Here is an 18,840-nt window from a genome sequence, read left to right on the forward strand (position 1 = left end):
AGAGAATCCTAAAATAGCGCATAGATACCTAGATAGTATCCGTAACCAACTACCTATCTCCTTACCCACCTACCTACCTACCTACCCCTCTATCTCCCTACCTCCCTACCTACCTACCTACCTACCCCCCTACCTATCTCCCCACCTCCCCTCCCACCTCCCCTCCCTACCTTCCCTACCCACCTCCCTACCTCCCCCCCTACTTCCCTATCAACACTATTAACATTCCCTCCAGAGGAACTCCATCTGAATTTTTCATTCATTCATCTCCAAAAAATTCTTATTTCTCATCTTGTAGATATCTAGGTACCTATCTAGGTAGCTGGAGTGTTTTGAATGAATGATTGAATGAATGAATGAATGAATGAATGAATGAATGAATGAATGAATGAATTGATTGATTGAATGATTGAATTGATTGATTGATTGATTGATATAGGGGTATATACTACACAAATGCCAAATATGCTCCGTCTATCTGCTAGATAGTCTCTAGATACCTATAGATGAATAGATGAATAGATAGATAGATAGATAGATAGATAGACAGGTAAATACCTAGATACCTACCTACCTAGATACCTAGGTAAATATAAACCAAGCAACCAAGCGACCAATAACGTAAACGTCAATATCAACGTCAACGTCAACGTAAACGTTAACTCACAACGTCTTTTTAAATTAATATAGAATAAGAAAAAATAAAATCAAAATAAAATCAAAATAAAATCAAAATAAAATTAAATTAAATCAAAACCAAACCCCAATTCTCCCTTCCATTCTTTTTCCCAAAACTCCATTCACCCATGCAATGCACACATACAATGCAAATGAACTAACCCAATCGCTAGAAATTTTTCAAAAAAAAAAACTTTCTGTGCTTCCTCAAAAACTCCAATGAGTATGAGCCCATGTCCATATTTTATATTAACTGCGGTTGCATGTATTGCTGAAGAGACACATCACGCGGTAGCAAAACGACTATGCCCCCTGATGGTCTTCCCGTATTTAAAGAAGAGGTAGGGGAAAGGCGTCATGACCAGCGTCAAAAACGCCAGGAGACTGGTTGCCCATTGATCGCCGAGCTTGTGATACATTTGGATCCCAAAGAGCGGAAAGATAGCTAGTGGAATTGGTTCAGCCTTTGTTTTTGTTTTTTAAATTCTCCTCTCGTACATATAAGACATTTATGGCTATGTGGCCGATGTATCTCAAATCGATGGGGGAGAGGGGGAATAGGACTAACCTCCGAAACTACTTCTCATGAAACTATTCGCTGCTAGAGCGCTGGCTGCATACAAGGGATATGCATCGACCAGGAATGTAAAGATGCCAGTAAAGACAAGAATGGTTCTGCATGAATCCCAGCCGGTTAGCTACTTTTCCAAGTGTATCGTTTGGTACCACATCAAATGCGTGTCATGTGAGACATCTCGAGTCTTCTTTCTCATCAGAGCATGAAATAGAGTGAAGATTCAGCATCACATTTCCCCAAATAGGAACAGATGTGCAAAACATGAAATGTCAAGATCAACTTCATCTCCATGCAGGAACCAAACATCCATGATGCAAGCGCCACTTCGGCGATGGAACATACATGGTTCGGGGACCTAACTGCAAAGCGAGAGACACACGAGAGGGCATCACGAATAGTGAAGAAATTTCACGAGAGGGGGAAAAAAACCAGACGTACCCCATTCCGAAAATACCAGATCCAATGATTGGGAAAACCCAATGAACAGATGAATATGTTGTCCACGCAAAGAGGAATAAGCCGATAGGAACGAGACAAGCTCCTAGAATAGCTGGAGGTAGGCGATATTCAGGTTCAGACCCACCAATTTCGCCCGTCATTTCTTCTCGCTGATTGATCAGTCTTACATAGTTCTTATGCCAGAAAGGGTCAGTAGCCGCTGCGATTAACATCCCAATGAACAAGCCTAGGAAGGTCAATCCAACTTGATATTGTTGGAATCCGTGTTTACCCTCAAAGACGAGAGGAAAGGCGCCAAAGAATAAGTAGAGGATACCGAGCAAGATAGCCGAGAATATGCAAAGACTGAGACACATAGGCTCAAAGATTAACAATTGACCGGGTCTGAGTAGGGAAATACCAATGGTCTTTGGAATAGACTTGTTGAGTCTCTCATTAGGTGCAAACCAACGATCATCGCCAGTCTCCTTTCGCATCTTACGAGCTTTGGCCTTCAAGACAACCGGATGGTAAGTTTCCGGGACGAGAGAAAAGATCAATGACAAGTTGCACGCTGACCAGATGATCAGAACGTAGAATGTCCAACGCCATGACGAAAATTGGTTAATGAATCCAGAGATCAGTGGACCAAACGATGGACCGATGAACGGCGATGCTGTATAGAGTAGCATAGGACCTTGAAGTTGTTCTCGATTGAATAAGTCTCCCACTGTGCCTCCTGCGACAGACAGAAAAGCACTTCCGGAAAGACCAGCAAAGAATCTCGCTACGAGCATCGTCTGAATGTTTTGCGCCACAGCCGAAGGAATAAGCCATATTAAGAAGAAAGAAAAGGAGCAAAGATATATCGGACGACGACCATAGAATTCACTATTGATGTCAGTAAGTACCTAAATTGAAGCAGAGATATCGAATAGAATGCTTACGAAAGCGGTCCGAGCAACATGGGTCCCAGACCAAGTCCAAGGATAAACATAGAAAGTCCAAGGGTAGCGACTTCTCGAGAGCAATTGAATTCCTCCTCTATCTGGGCGTATGTACTGGTATACATTGATGACGCACATGTACTAATATGCAAGTCAGATTAGTATGGGTAATATCCCACATTTTTCGTTATTTAGCTGCACCATCCATAACGGGTCATCGTGCCGAAAAGGTAGGTGAAGTTTGATATCAACCAAGGTTCCCAGATGAACCCCATGTGAAAGTCCCAAGGTAGAGAGTACCAATTCAAGCGAGGAAAACATCCATTGATAACAGATGGGGTGAACTTACACACAAAAAGAACTTGCGCTAACGATAATAACCACCAACCACTTTCTCCCATGAGCCATACTTCTCGGACACATGGGATCACTATCACCGCCATCAAACTTCACCTCGAAAGGATCTCTCTCATCTCCTTCTCCTTCGAAATCCCCTGCAGGATTGTCCGGATCGTCGCAACCATATCCGTTGGAAGAACGCCTTCGTGCTAGTGAAATGGATCGACTTAGTTTCTTGTCCCATGTCGGAACGGGTGTGTCTGGAGGTGAGATTACGATGGGTGCGAATTCCTTGTCAAATTCGGTTGGAGCATGTGAGAGTTCCGAGGGTGAGATGGGAAGTTTCTCGAAATCGAGTTCTTGGATGGAGGACATGATGAGATGAGTATGAAGTGTTGCCGATGATTGGAGAGGAGAGGAGAGGAGTGAATCAATGAATTGTTTGTGAGAAATAGGAGGGGATGTGAAGTTGCGATTGTGGTATCAAGATATTGAAAAGATGATAGCTATATCAATTCATTATTCAGACGGATGAATTCATACAGGTCGGTAGGTTGGATGAGTGTATTGTTGTACACATTCATTCCCTCTGGTTGAAAGATATACTCGGGGTGCAAGATGGCATCGGGTCTTGATATATAAATGGTCATGAGAAAGTAAAAAAAATATGGTTAGGGGATAATAAATAGCTATATAACCTTAATCCAAAGCTTTTACAGCTTCCCCTGTCGTTTTTAAGATGGTAGGAATCTACGTAGGTAGGGATTAATCAGCAAATCTCAACTTTGTCATTGTCATAAGATTGTCATGACTCATGAGGAGATTGGATTCTCTTTGTTGATTGTTCCTTACGTAGGTATTGGATAAAAATTCGCCTTCGAAATGGGGATTTTGCTCATAATGAGGAGAAAGTGGGGGGGAGGGGGGCGGATGTTGCGGAGTTCGCGGGAGTAAACTCGACACCTGAGAATGGAATGGCATAATGGCATAATGTCATTGTAATGGCATCCATTGTTACGAATATCATTCTTCAATGATTTCAGGAACTTGCCAAGATTTGGTCTTGTCATGTTCTTGCGGTGATTCTTGCGGCGAAGAAGATGATTGAAAGAATAGGATGAATATGAATTGAAGTTTCTTCATCTCTTCACCTCTTCACCTCTTCATTTCAAACTTCATCGTTATTCGGCATCTGATATCAACCAACTCATCCTTTCACCGATTCCATGATACTATATCCGTTACATATCTGATCCAGACTGTATTCAAACTTCTCTCAATCCGCACATCTCCCAAGCTCCCGAATTTTCCCCAGACAGACTCGAGGCAGGTTCAGAATGATCTATCTCAATACCAGAACCAGACCGTTTTGCTGCCTTATTAATCTGTTGCATATGTTTTTACGCCATTTCATCATCTCTCCATCTATCGTAGCCCCTGCGTGCTAGCTTGTCGGCTCGGTTGCATACAAACGCCGACGATCCCTCATTATCGTTTGAATGTTTATCCTTCTTGGCATTAGTGTCAACACTGCACATTGCACAGTAAGCATTGTCATGAGGGGTTTCGTATCATCACAACTCAGTGTCGTTATACTTTAACGCCGGTAGCTAACAATCCACGCACTTAATGGCTGACCCCTTCCCAGTTGAGTCGGGGAAATTAAGTGTCTCTGGAAAGCAGACGTCCTTGATCAATCAACATCCATATCATTCGTTTGGCTTTGGAGTTACCTATTGTGGAAAATTCAATATCTTCATGCTATCTTACCCTTGCTGAATTCAATATTGTAATATTTCTTCAAATCACATATGAATTGGTTGTTGTGTGGTAGAAAAAAGCTTTTCTATGTTGATCTGTTGGGATGATACATTTCCTATCAAAAATACTAGCGGAGGCACTTATTTGCTTTCCGGGGAAACTTACTTTCCCCAACTTAAAAATAGGTAGTCGGCGTTTAAAAGGCCGACTATTAGTTGCTCGTGGTTCTTGTTGCTATTCTGGTGATTGATATTCCTCTTGAGCCTGTGCGCCATGGGAGAACGTCAATGTCTTAGATTCGGTAGTTAGTACTGGGTCTATGCGGAGTGCATATATGACATGCGGCGAGACATCACTCTGTATTCGGGAGTCCGTAAAATCAAACATTCATGCTTAATTTTTCAGAGCGAGCTTCACTTTGCTTATGCCATAAGATATCATTTGTTCACATCCATCCAAGTGCTTTAGTAGACACGCAGAGAAAATGATGAGGAAGAATTAGAACAAAGCAAATGTAGTTTCAATTGCAAAGAGGTGGTATCTATTACGAATATCTTGTTATTCTGAATCCATTCCCAGAATACGTAAAAAGCGTGTTCTCGTCCAGTCCTCTCAACTCATTCATCATCTCCTTTACACCAATCACTCAACCTCATCCTTGCCACTTGAATCTACTCTCCCTAAACATTCCCACCATTCCAGTCGGAAGTAATCCTTTCTCTACAACATTTATCCCCCCAAACCTCTCCTCCATATCTGCTCCATAAAGCTGCAAAATCCACTTCTGATAATTCGTCATCCCTCTCGTCTGCCATTTGCCCCCCTGCACCACTCTCCCCACCATGATATCAACCGCGCACTCCGTTGGTTCATCCATCAGCTGAACATACGCATAGTGCAGCGCGCTCGATGTGCGTTCTCGATATTGTGTATATTCTTCAAACGAGGGGAAGCCTTCAAGGTCGAGCTCCTTATCACGTCGGGGACGACTTGACCATACGTCGCCATCATCATATTGCTTTTTCGCGCGTTCGTAGCTATGACGCTCTTTGATGAAGAAATCATCCATGATTTTATCTGGATTATTCTCAACTTGATCGCGGATCAAATAGAGTGGTACAAAAGGAGATTTGAGGTCAAGACTACCCATGGACATGGGAAAATAGAGGTATCCTTCCGGAATGTTTTCCACACCAAAACGAGTATGAAGCATGGATTTAAGAGTTGAGGTAACGGAGCCACCGGTTTCGGAAAAGAGTTGGGTTTGAATACGGGAGAACGTCGTGAGCATATCTTCCACGTGGGCGAGTCCGAAACAATGGGCCGGTCGACCGAAGTTTGTGGTGAAGAAACGGGAGCCGTAAATGTTCCAGGCTTGAATCCAATCGAATATAGACTTGCAGGCGTTTAGTTGAAGACTTAACTCTTTGATGTGGTTATCAACTAGCTTTTGGTCAATCAAGAATCGACCAGTGAGAGGATCCAGGTATAGGAAATTCCAACGGACTAGCTCTTTAGGGAGAGACGATGGAACCTTGGTGATAGTGGTAGGATGGCGAGTTACGGTGCAGGAACCTGTTTTATCAGTATTAAAGGCAAGTCCCACGAGGGCTGCAAACTCTTTCATGACGTTCCAACCAGATACGCAAACTGATTCGCTACCCCAGAACCATATATCATCGTGTAAGCGATATAGACGTGCACCATTGGTTCTATTATTCATGGCGAAATCAAGACAGAAGAGAACAGTTTCGCCGAGCATATCACTTAGTGGACCACTGATTGGTGTTCCACGTTTGCGGATACGAACAGGGGCGGATGGTCCATCGGAAGGAAAGACCATGGGTGCTTCAAGAGCGCGGCGGAAGAAAGATATCCATCTAGAGGAAACACCAAAATGTGATAGAACTGAGAACATGCTTGTATGAGAGAGAGAAGGTCCAAACCAAGCGAAATCGGAACGAACGACCGTCACAGGGTTGCCAAGGCGAGTTTGCATTATTATTTCGGTGGCCAAAGTGTGAAGAACTGATTGTGTGATTTGTTGAGGGGATTTACGAGTGTCAGTTTCGCATTCAGAGTCATCGTCTGCGTATCCGCCTCGTTGTTCCTCGGGGGAATGTTGTAACTGTTCGAGGAAAATTTCAGAGTTGAAATGGCTCTCTCGGATAGCTTCAACGTTGATTTGATTGCTACTAGTAGGTTGGTCAAAGAAGTATTCGCGTCTGTGTTTGGCTGCTTTTGGAACTTGTGTAGTGGAGCTGGCCCAGACATTGTGGGAATTTTTGAATTCGGTAAGCTTGCCTTTGAAGAATACAGACCATTTAACGCCGAGATAACGAAGAAGAATGGATTGTAGAAGATCTTCGTCATGATAAAATCGGTAGCGACCGTTGACTTGCCGGCGTTGTTCGACAGGCGTACCCTCTGAGCCCCATTTCCACTTGTCGAGTGAGGATATGCGCATATTTAGAACGTCTGCAACTTCAGCTAGGACGACCTTATTGCTTTGGAAGTCTTTAAGAATCGCGCGCTTTTCATCGGTAAGAAGATCACTGCGTAGGAGGCCGTTTATCACCCATTTCAAGGACTTTTCGTCAAAGTGCACTTGGTTTTCCATCTCCTTTTCAAAAGTAGCGGTCTGAAGTCGTAGTGTCTCCCAAGCATTCTTGATGTCCGACGTTGAGGTAAAAAGCTTGGTGAGATATGATTCGATCGCAGCAGAATCAGTTTCTAGAGGATTAAAAACATAGTCTTCCCATTTCTGTCGCTGCTCATGCATCTCCTTTCGACCAATGCTCTCAAATTCGTCATCAGACGCCGTCTTTTCTTCCGAGGCCGAGAGCCACTCATTGACAAGTCGACCATATAGAAAGGCGTATTCATATTTCAAAGAATGAACGTCGAGCTCTTTCTCAAGTTTTTCTTGCCAATCTTTGAGGAGGCCTTCTGAAACCGATGGGTCATGTTGAGCTTGTTGAAGGAAGAGTCTGATGTTATATAACGAGATAGATTTGTTGTCTTTGAGCTTTCCCATAGAAGCAAGACTCTCAATACGATCTAGTAAAATGCGGAGTTTCTCACTTTGCTTGGGCTGATTCGAGACGGTTTTAAGAAGTTCCGACTTTCCTTGCTCGAATGCAGATCTCTGGCTTGAAATCTCTTCGAGTTTTATGGAAGTGATGGAGGAGAGTGTATGGGAAAGAATATCGGTGGATGCCATGATTAAGCTTTTTTGTAATGTAAATTATGAACTTTGCTGGTAGAAGATGTGCTTCGACAGCGGGCGATGTTAGAAGGGAGAGAAATACTAGTGTAGGTGTGAATGATGAGTTTCCTTGGAGAGGATGGAGTGAGAAGGGAAGTGAGAAAGGAGGATCAGTGCCATATTTATAATTTGAGAATATGATGGAGCTTCAATGTAGATAAAGATAAAATTCCACACAATCATGATGATATCATCACCAAAGGGTACAATAGGTCATCCCAGGCACAAAAGAAAGCTTCCCTGGCTTATGAAATTGGCTTGGTATGATTGAGAAACTGGGGTATTCAACTTTGCTAATCCAGTTTCCTCTTAGTCGTTTTGACAAAACATAAAATTGTGTGTGTTGAGATGCACTGCTTGACCAATAAACTCATCAAAGAAGAACGATCCATGGATCAACTGGGTCCAACAATGAAAGATCAACAACGGCACAGAATTGCTTTCTCCACTTGAATCGTCCATGAGTCAACGGCAAACAATTTACGGGACTGTGAGTAAACAGTGAAATCCCCGGGGGCCTCCAGGGAGGAGGCCCCCCGGCAAAATTTCCCGCCATCGGTGCGGAACACAGAAGTTCCACAACTATGCCTTTGACATACGTACAGTACAGATAAGATATTATCCTTAATTCGGGAGTTCTGAATTTGTAGACGAGAGCATTGGCGTTGACGGAATAGGGACCAGGTGAGGTTGAATTTAGGGAGTATCAGAATCTAAATCGGTTATTCCCTAGAAAGGTTAGTGCGGCGTGCTCCCGTGGCCGTGCCACTTTTACTTGAGCCATAATCCTCCTCTCATTTGCTTCCGTTTTTGATGTAATCTCAACCTTTATACCATTATGATTTAATTATGTATAGAGATTGAGATGGCACCAATTTCTATGTGTGCTGGAATCTTAGGTGATTCAACGACCAATCACTATATTTGAGTGTCGCTAATACATGCCAAATGGGCAGTGCTATTTATAGACCATTGAATAGCACAAGTCAAGAGATTCGAGTAATCAAGATTCTCCCTGCGAAATCAGGACGGTTTGATGAGGCACTAGCTTGCATCTTTGAATATATTTCTTTAGTGGATGACCTTGAAACCGGTTTCACTGCGCTATCTTACACATGGGGCGATGTCGTTCATGATGAGGACCATCCCAATGGCGAGCAAATAGCTAGAGGGCTTAGTGAGCCTTCGAGAGCATTGTCATCTGAGCCTAATACCGTTGATGGAGTACCTGTTAATATTGGTAAAAATCTCCTGGATGCTCTCAAGTACTTTCGATCCGAAGCGGCAGTAAAGACGACTCAGCGGACATCGCCACAAAAGCCTCGCTTTAAACCAGAGACTTGTCTTTGGGCAGATGCCTTATGTATCAACCAAGAGGATCTGACTGAAAGAAATCAACAGGTATCCATGATGCATCAAATCTATAAGCACGCTTCTCGCATATTAGTTTGGCCAAGCATCCCTCATTCTGAAGGTCAAAAGGAACTCGCTGCGATCATCGACAGTTTCGGAAATGATCATTGGAACACTACGCAATCGCTTCTAAGATCGCATAACACGAAACTCATTACCATTCTTCAAAATCCCCAACTCGACAAATGCTGGGAAGCACTCGAGAAGATCCACAAATCACCTTACTGGAACCGACTCTGGATTGTCCAAGAAGTCCTGAGCAATTCTGAAACCTGGGGATACGTTGGCGAAGAGCTCATTCCCCTTCTCCCTCTTCTCGCCATAAGTCTAGCACTCCAATATCTAGACAACAGCGAAATTGAAACTCTTCCGCCATACACAACCTATGTCATCGAATCTGTTCGGATTCCTGTCAATCTACCGCTCCTAGATGGCAAACTACATTTCTCAGACCCAACAACCAAACCTATGGAACTTCTCGATATTCTCCAAACATTTCGCAAATTCGAATGTAGAGATCCACGAGATAAAGTTTATGGATTAGCCGGACTGTCCAATCCATACCACCAGAAACTGATGATTGATTACTCAAAGAGCGTGTCTGAAATCTACAAAGATGTCGCTCGCCTAATTATTGAAACAACAGATCGACTGGAGATAATATGCGCAGATGAAAAAACAAAATGTCACTGTCCTTCTGGCTCACACCAAGATTTATCTTCAATGCCAACATGGGTACCGAACTGGTCTTGTATTGGAGAGGGTACTGGTCTTCGTCCTGGACTCCTAAGAGGTCGAACTGCGGATCATTTGTTTCAGTGGAACGCCTCGGGGAATATGCTTATGGATGCACATATCTCTGAGGATGGTAATGTGTTAAACTGTGGAGGCATACATCTTGCTACTATTACTGATGTTGTGCATCCAGTGGATGATAATGGACCTCTGGATTTTCGCTCTATACTTCAATCGTTCTATGCGGCATATGATATCAATAGCTCTAACCGAGTGGCGTTATTTACTGCGCTAAGGAAGACGCTCTTGAAGACGGGGTATATAGGCGAGCTTGTATCGCAACACCTACCAGTCCCGATATTTCTTAGGATATGTAATATATTTCTCGCCCAGACTTCACCACTGCAAGAAAATGATGCAAAGCTAGTGAGTAAATTGTTCTACTATCTCAAAATGGCATTGGAGGATCGATGTTTCTACACGGGTATGACCAGCGAGGGCTGGAGATGGAACAGCGTAATGGGTGTTACGTTTCCGTTTTCGAGAAAGGGAGATGTGATTGCGGTGCTGTATGGATGTAGATGGCCTGATTTATTGAGAAGACGAGGATTGGAGCAACGGGATGGGTTTGTGGTTCTGGGGGAAGTGTATGTAAATGGGTTTATGAACGGAGAAGGGTTAGAATTGGGGATTAGCGAGAAAGTGTTTGAGATATATTGATGTGGGTGGTGTATCAGGATTGCTTGTAATCGGGGGTTCATATTTATTCACCCCCTTATCGTCGATAAGGGGGCCTCAGCAATTCGTCAACTTTTCAGCAATTCGTAACTTTTGATGATAATTCTTATAGTTTTTATTCTTTTGATAATACAAATAGATATTTCTAATCAGATTGAATCAATAGTTGTTTTGTATATTTCAGAATATCTTCATTTTTTGTAGATAAAAAGTTAGAAAAAATTGATCCTATTCACCGGGGAGGTTTCACACCAAAAAAAAAAGTTGACGAATTGCTGAAAAATTGACGAATTGCTGAGGCCCCCTCATTAGTATAATGGGGGGTGAAATGAAATGTAACCCCCGATTAGGCTTTCAACCGGAGGGGAAGGCGTTTGTTGATTAAGCGAAGGACCAGTCACCCAGGCAAACTTCAACATTATGAACGCAAATCGGCTTCTGAATACTTGAAATTTATTGACGCCAATGAATTTTTGAAGTCTCGCTAGTGCTGAAGGCTGTCTTCATTCAATAGAATGAACAATATGCTATGTAAATCAATGCAGTTATTTTGATGGTCATGCTCGCCACCATGACATGATTTTCAGTAGTCTTATATCCCAATCATAATCGACTTCTTGTACACCACATTACAGCTTCAAGATTTCTCGTGGACATTTCCCTTTTCTTCCCCATCATTCAAAGGACTCAAAATCTCGTCCAAAATCGCACCCGCATCACCCAAAAACAACCAATCATCCTTGTCCAACCCACCCGCACTACCCAATCCATCCGCATCCATATTGATCACTGCAACTCTTGCGCCCGCGTCCCTCGCAACATCTACATATCCTGCTGCCGGATACACTTTTGCCGTTGTTCCAACGACCAAGATAAGATCAACAGGTGCTTTGTCAATCCATCGATCTACTTCATCTAGAGTATCTTCTGGGAGAGCTTCTCCAAACCATACAATATCCGGACGCAAGAGAGCAGTGGTGCATTGGGGACAATGAGGAAGTTCCTCTTTCTTGATTGTAGTTGTTTGTTTGTTTGGGTCAAGGTAAGTGATCATGGCTTGCTAGATGTATATTAGCTATAGGTGATTTTGAGGAAGTTGCATCGTACTTGGACTTCCGGGCCAACTCGGGACAACATTGCAGGGCTGAGTGTTAGGGGCATGTAAGGTCTTACCGTTTCCGTAGCTGCGGGAAGAATTTTGATATCATCTTCGCTGGTGATTGCGATAGATGGATGGAAAGGGTCGTCGAAATTGTTGCGTTCACGGTAAGAACAAACTGGATCGGCACATTTAATGTCACAAAGACAGCCGTGAAGAAGTTTGAGGGAGCCTTCTGGATGACCCGCACGTTGAGCCAGACCTGATTGGATTAGTAAAGACTTAGGTCGAATGCCCACAACAGTAAGAGAGATAGCTCAGAACACCGAAACCGAATTAAGGATTTACTTTGGCTAAAATTGCCACTTAACAACTCTCAATCACCACCAGAACGAGTACTTTCGGCCTAAAAGTATGATAACAAACAGACAACATAAGATACATCTCTTCCAAACTCACCATCAACATTCTGCGTCAAACACACAAATCCCTCTTCTCCATCCTTCTTCATTCTCTTCGCCAACTCTGCCAGCGCAAAATGTCCCTTATTCGGTTCCGCAGCAAAGGCCTTATGGCGTCTATACGAATAAAACAACCAAACCAAACCCGGATCTCTGGTGAAAGCATCCAGGGTAGCAAGATTTTGCGAGCGATAATTTCTCCACATGCCACCTGGACCTCTGAAAGTGTCAAGACCAGATGAAGCGCCAAGACCCGCACCGCAAAGAGCGAGAACTCGAGTGGAGGAGGCAAGGACCTTTTTGAACGAGGCAACATCGTTACTAGGCCCATGATCGGGGTTGGAGCGAGGAGCGCGTTGCAAAGGCATTGGATTTGCGGATGCCATTTTGAAAGTACGATGGGGGTTGATGACTTTTTTGATTACAGAAAGTTGATATGATCTGGGAATAGTTGGCAGTATACTTTGGGGATGCAGGTGCATTATATGTAGAGGTTTGTGTGCAAGGCTGAGTGGCGCAGTTTACCTAACCCCGCGCCATGGTTGCCTGATACCAGTAGTCGTGTATTGGCAGATTTACTGGTAAAACTTCAATACAAGGCAGTGTGACATTGTGGATAAATCGTGAGATAATATTCATTGATTTTCGAGGTTGTACATATGCAGGTGGCACGGAGGTTCTTATCGACGATCACGTGGCAACAGGATCTGACACAAACCTGACAATCAAACAAAACCCGATGTATAGAGCCTCGTTAGATCTACAAATACTATACACATACATTGGTTATCGATCCTGTGCTGCTCCCAGCATTGAACGCTACTCAACAAAAAAAGGCACAACTCTATGCGTTGCGGGATACCCGGAGTGTATGGATAGATAAGTAATGTTAGACCAAGTCATTCCTCACCCACCTGCAACACGTCGGATTTTACGATCAGCAGTCTAACTAAATCACAGCGAAGCATCAATAACGACAGGAGGCTACCAGGCCTTCATAACCGTGAGTGAAGAAGCTAAGAGGGCACTGAAGTTGAGTGCTGGCTTTCATTTAGCCACATGACGAAGAACGAACCTCTGATTGCCCCTATTCCCAAACGACTGTCCATTGATATTGTCTCAAGAGTTTTGCGCCTAGACCCGGAGTGAAGAAAAAGTTGAGGATGATGTTATGCTGTTTCATGAGACCTGGGAATACAGCTCATGAATTTTATGTCGGAGGTCGGAGACTTGAGATTGCTGAAGATACGGCCTCGTGCTTAGATTATGAGATTGACATACTATTGATCTGTAAAAATCGAATAGGCAGAACAAGCGTCTTCTGGGGGAATACTATTTGGAGAGAATGACAATATGAAAAGAATTGCATTCACTCTTGATGTCTTTCCTGTTCCAAAAACAGTTGTTCTTCGCTAACCTTCGATGAGGGATTTGTAAAGATGAGGCTTTTGCACAACGAATCCGCCTCGCCTGATAAGCTTACTCACTGCCACCGATAAGACTTGGTAAAAAAACACATCGTCATTCAGATATGCAACAAAACTTTTGTCGAAACGGTAATTTCCGTCTTGGTCAATGTACGACAAGGCGGAAAGAACAAAGGGGTGATTGGGTGGGTAATGAGAAAAAGACTACATAACTCCCAGCATTTCCTTCTTCCCAATTCCGTTGCTGAGTCCGGTAACACAGTTATGTTTCCAAACTGTAGTAGCTATTGCATTTGGTAGAAAGAATGCCGATAACATTCAGATCTCAGTAACAAGAAAAGGCCTATCACTTGATGACTTTTGAATTGTTCTGTTCTCAGTGAAGGACCGGCATTGGCTCGTGCGTCAAGCGGTTCCGCTCCGAAAGAATTGAGAAAAAGGCTGTGCTAAGGCATCTTGCAGGTCTAGACGAGACCAACTTACTGTTGATGTATAAGCTTCATGCAGGACTCCACCATATGCTGAGGACAAAACTGGCTAGGCTGACAGACAAAAGTTTGGTAGCTTCATAAACGATGAAAACGTGGTGCCTGTTAAGCATTTCAAGCCTACTGGGAATAATCTCTTCATTCTCCGTACTTTCCATTGTCCATAGACATTGCATCGCAAAATAGCAAAAGGGTATCGAAGAAAATCCCGTGACCACAACGCCAGAACTCCACCTAGATGCCTTCTCTATATTAATCAATCATCGGAATCATAATCGACCAAACCAGGTACCTTTGGTATGGACGAAGCGTCTTCAATAGGGACGGATCTCTTCCTCTTAACACCAGCTAGCAAGGTTTTGGCTGTGCTCTTGGCGCCGTTTGATTGCTTGTTGACAAGGAACGGATCCATCGCAGCTCTTGTATTACCTCTGATCTCAGCCACGGCATCGTTACGTTGTTTTGCAGCCAATGCCTCAGCTTGCTTTCTTCGCGAGGGGTTTGAGACCTTCTTGTCTGCTGCAAAAGGTTGGCTGTCAATTTCAAAGAGGGGCTTCGAAATTGTCTTGTTGATATTGATTTGAGAATCTTTACCTCCAAATTCAATGAAACCCGCCCTCCTTACATCTTCCTCGTGCTCTGGCAACAAGTCAAGGCCCAAACTCATTTTATCCTGTAGTGCAGATGTTACGCCAGCTTCTTTTTCTCGCGCCTTTCTCCCCTCTCGAAAAGCTCTTCTTAATTTTCTATTCGCTTCATGTGGATCTTCCCATTGTTCAGAAAGATCTTGCAACTCTTCCAGTCGTTTCTTACTACCTACTAGCCTTTCTTTCTCCTCGACCTTTCCCTCTAAAGATGCGAATGCATTGTTCCTAAGTTTCTCCCTCTCCTCTTCGGACAAGATTTTGGTATCCCCGTCCAGGACTTTGTCTTCGCCTGTATCTCGTTTCCTCGCGCCTTCAGTGATCACATAGGCCGTATTCTTTGGATCCGTACGTATCTCGATCCAACCGCCGCAAGTAATATGTTTCATGCGAAAACTATAGATCGGCGTCGAGAGATAGTTGCCTACTTTCTTTTTCTCCGCATTGAATCGTACCCCTTGTCCTATTATGGTGGGCTTCGGGCAATGCGTGCACCAGATAGGATATGGCATCTCGAATCGTACCGTCAGAATACCCTGAGAAATCTTTTTCGCTCGAGCTCCCAAAGCGTGCTTTCCATGTAACTGGTTTCCACTCATCAATCCCTCCTGGTCAGGAGGGACATAACGTCCCATATTGAAGCCTTGCATTTTTTGTTTGGTTGGAAGTGAATTCCGTGATGATTGAGTTTATGCGAGTAACGTAAAGACGGAATTGCCTCCTGGTTAGCATATGCTTTCGTTGATGCGAGAATAATTCCTGCTGGCCCTTTATTGAATTTTGGTGTTTAACGTACGGTGATTTTCTGTGACGTAGGTAGATGGGTAAATTGAGATGTGGTTGTGATAAGAACGAGACGAGAATTCCCAAGTTAGTAATAAGCATCGGCTCTTAGTAATACCGTATCACGTGCATGTACAAGATTAAGGTTATCGCCTCTCGAGATTTGAGCATCTTACTGTTTCCCGTCGCCAACACACGTCCTTCTTGATATCATATTGCGACATCTTTGTTTAAGATTGATTTCAGAAAAGCAGCGCTTAATAACTCTACTGTATTGTTCACATATCAAAGGACTCATCAAACTTTTTATTTTATATACGCAAGTAAAGACTCAGAGATACCATGTCGGACGTCGCAGAATTGGAGAATGATATCAAGGAGTATAAGCTTCAGGTAGGTTCGCGAGTTACTTGTTCTATTATTATTGTATATTTGCAATGCTGACATTCTTATAGCTTGAGACTGTCCAGTTGGGGCTACAAGCAGATCCTGATAATGTAGAGCTTCAGACACTACAGGCTGAACTCGAAGAAGTCATTTCCCTCACCGAATCCACGATCGCAGAACTAAAGCCAGCTCCAGCACCTGTAGCCCAAGTAAAGAAACCCTCAGAGCCGCCAATAAAAGAGAAATGGTCACGAGAAAACCACCCTGCTTTCAAGAAAGCAGCACCTCCTCCACCTGAAGAGCCCGAAGTTGTAACGTCTTTTTCGGTCAACGATATGGTATTGGCGAAATGGCACTCAGGCGACAAAGGATTTTATCCAGCTCGAATCACATCTATAACCGGCTCTTCTACATCTCCTGTTTACATTGTCAAGTTCAAGAACTATGACACCACAGAGACTCTGCGAGCCAAGGATATTAAACCCATAGTCAACCCAAATAAGCGTAAAGCTGATGGTACACCAGTCGTAGCTTCGGTCCCTACTCCTCCATCGACATCGAATGTTATTTCGGCAGCTGCCGATATTGATCCAGAACTCGCGCAACAATCTAAGCGCGAACCAAGCAAAGTCAGTGATGGACCCACGAGACCGGCCAAAGTACCAAAGAAGATCAAGGCAAAGAAAGAATTAGATGACGGTAAGAAGAAATGGCAGGACTTCGCTGCGAAAGGAAAGTTTGGAAAGGCAGGAAAGAAGGACAGTATGTTCCGTACCCCTGACGGGGTAAATGGTAGAGGTAAGAGATATTCCTTGATTCCTTTTATTTTCTCAATATCTAATACGTTTTGCAGTCGGATTTACTGGATCGGGACAAAGTATGCGAAAGGATCCGACGAGAAGTCGTCATATATACCAAACCAATGGTGACGAGGAGGGTTTCGCGTAAGAGGAAGTAGGGGTGAGGAGGGGAGGGGTTACTCTCTGCAAGTATAGGTGTTCAGGCTGGGATTTCCCTTTCTATTTTTCATTTCCCTTTTTTTCAGCATCATCATAGGCAATTTGATGTAGGCTGACGTAGGCTTTGCGCACGAGTACTAGAATTTTGGATGCTTGTTCTTCGAATGAACCTAATTTTCTACCAGTATTGTTACCGAATGACAATGAAACATGCTAAAGATCGCTTTTGAATAGGAAACCTGAGAATCACGAGCCTATTGGGGGCTTTCTGTTTTCACCTGACCTTGATTCAACAGTCCAGGTACGAAATTTTCTGCACCGCACTTGATACCGCGATTTCTATGGCTCTCCTTCAATTTCGTTGCCCCTACAAGTTTCTTAGCTCTACAATGCCTATGTTGTTTGTTGCTCGCCCCTTGACTGTTGTTATTTTGGTCTTAATAAATACTATCAGAACAAGCCAATCTTCCTTCCTACAGTTTCCGTGATTGACATAAATGCTTTTGCTCTTTCGCTTTCGGGCTCCGCTACGACGGTTGGTTTTCCCCTATCCGCATCGTCGCAAATACTCGCATGTAATGGTATATCTCCCAGAAAATCAATTCCGTACTTTTCACAAGCATTAGTAACCCCAGAATGCGACCCAAAAATATGTGTACTATTCTGACAATGTGGGCATGTGAATAACGACATATTCTGTACCATTCCCAGAATTGGAATATCGATCTTCTTGAACATGTTGATACCTTTCACTGCATCTTTAAGGGCTATGTCTTGAGGTGTCGACACAATTACCGCTCCTTAAAACGGTTAGCATCTTCAACCAACAACAAGAATGCCCATACCGTCAAGTACGATTTGCTGTGTTATAGTCAATTGAGTATCTCCGGTTCCTGGTGGCAAATCGAGAACCAAAACATCCAATCCACCCCAGTCTACCTCGTGTAGAAGTTGCTGTAGTGCTTTCATGACCATCAATCCACGCCACACAACTGGTGCAGCATCACCCACTAGGTAACCCATTGACATGGATTTGACGCCATAATTCGAGAGTGGTATAAGTTGATTGTCTGCCGCCCAAATATCAGACGTGTCCCATATATCTCATTCAGACCAAAGACGCACTTGAGGATAATCTAGGCTCCCCCGATAGATTCAAAAGTGTAGGTATTGAGGGACCAAAAATATCTGTATCTAGAATACCACTTCTTAGACCACGGCGAGCAAAGGCGAGCGCAAGATTGACTGTCTCTCAATTAGTAGTTGTTTCCATGGAGATATCACACTAAATTCATACCAGAAAGCGTTGACTTTCCAACCCCTCCTTTCGCAGATGAAACTGCAATCACTTTCTTTACATCTTTTATCTTTCTTCGTTCGGGCAACCCACGCTGCATGCGCGGAATACTACCCGTTCGTGGTAATCCCTGGTATGCGTCAACAACCTCTCATTTTCTTCGAATAATATCCTTTAACATACCAATGGATTCTCATGCTGTAAGCTCCGTAGAGTAGAGAACAATCGTTGTTTCATTTTATTCATGTGTTTAATTGAAGCTTCAACGATGATGCGACGAGAGCTTGACTTTTGAGCGGATATGCACCCGCTAGCGCGCCAAGATTTCGTGGGGCGGAAGCTCCAAAATAATTTTTTGGATTGAAGTTCTGCGGAAAAACAAAACTTCTCCAAGTTTGAGG

The 18,840-nt window shown here is 43.5% G+C and overlaps 7 protein-coding genes across 7 annotated transcripts; 2 read left to right on the plus strand and 5 right to left on the minus strand.

Moving 5' to 3' along the window:
- Window positions 1-1,241: 1,241 nt before the first annotated feature.
- On the minus strand, window positions 1,242-3,354 carry EAE98_009453 (uncharacterized protein; the record flags this gene model as incomplete). Its single annotated transcript, XM_038957074.1, has 4 exons — window positions 1,242-1,353; window positions 1,694-2,584; window positions 2,641-2,781; window positions 2,990-3,354. 4 exons carry the CDS (start codon window positions 3,352-3,354, stop codon window positions 1,242-1,244), a joined length of 1,509 nt encoding a protein of 502 aa, XP_038806547.1.
- A 2,038-nt stretch (window positions 3,355-5,392) lies between these two features.
- Window positions 5,393-7,963, minus strand: EAE98_009454 (uncharacterized protein; the record flags this gene model as incomplete). Its single annotated transcript, XM_038957075.1, has 1 exon — window positions 5,393-7,963. The coding sequence occupies one exon, from the start codon at window positions 7,961-7,963 to the stop codon at window positions 5,393-5,395; it is 2,571 nt and encodes an 856-aa protein (XP_038806548.1).
- Window positions 7,964-8,956: 993 nt separating this feature from the next.
- EAE98_009455 (uncharacterized protein) lies at window positions 8,957-10,876 on the plus strand (the record flags this gene model as incomplete). Its single annotated transcript, XM_038957076.1, has 1 exon — window positions 8,957-10,876. One exon carries the CDS (start codon window positions 8,957-8,959, stop codon window positions 10,874-10,876), a length of 1,920 nt encoding a protein of 639 aa, XP_038806549.1.
- A 655-nt stretch (window positions 10,877-11,531) lies between these two features.
- On the minus strand, window positions 11,532-12,840 carry EAE98_009456 (uncharacterized protein; the record flags this gene model as incomplete). The annotated part of the gene is made up of 3 exons (XM_038957077.1): window positions 11,532-11,954; window positions 12,002-12,255; window positions 12,453-12,840. The coding sequence occupies 3 exons, from the start codon at window positions 12,838-12,840 to the stop codon at window positions 11,532-11,534; spliced, it is 1,065 nt and encodes a 354-aa protein (XP_038806550.1).
- A 1,785-nt stretch (window positions 12,841-14,625) lies between these two features.
- Window positions 14,626-15,663, minus strand: EAE98_009457 (uncharacterized protein; the record flags this gene model as incomplete). Its single annotated transcript, XM_038957078.1, has 1 exon — window positions 14,626-15,663. The coding sequence occupies one exon, from the start codon at window positions 15,661-15,663 to the stop codon at window positions 14,626-14,628; it is 1,038 nt and encodes a 345-aa protein (XP_038806551.1).
- A 475-nt stretch (window positions 15,664-16,138) lies between these two features.
- EAE98_009458 (uncharacterized protein) lies at window positions 16,139-17,131 on the plus strand (the record flags this gene model as incomplete). Its single annotated transcript, XM_038957079.1, has 3 exons — window positions 16,139-16,189; window positions 16,252-16,981; window positions 17,037-17,131. 3 exons carry the CDS (start codon window positions 16,139-16,141, stop codon window positions 17,129-17,131), a joined length of 876 nt encoding a protein of 291 aa, XP_038806552.1.
- A 461-nt stretch (window positions 17,132-17,592) lies between these two features.
- Window positions 17,593-18,676, minus strand: EAE98_009459 (uncharacterized protein; the record flags this gene model as incomplete). Its single annotated transcript, XM_038957080.1, has 5 exons — window positions 17,593-17,942; window positions 17,988-18,212; window positions 18,268-18,387; window positions 18,440-18,569; window positions 18,623-18,676. 5 exons carry the CDS (start codon window positions 18,674-18,676, stop codon window positions 17,593-17,595), a joined length of 879 nt encoding a protein of 292 aa, XP_038806553.1.
- Window positions 18,677-18,840: the final 164 nt, after the last annotated feature.

Source organism: Botrytis deweyae (genome assembly GCF_014898535.1).
Source record: "Botrytis deweyae strain B1 chromosome Unknown BDEW_028, whole genome shotgun sequence".
NCBI classification, from domain to species: Eukaryota; Fungi; Ascomycota; class Leotiomycetes; order Helotiales; family Sclerotiniaceae; genus Botrytis; species Botrytis deweyae.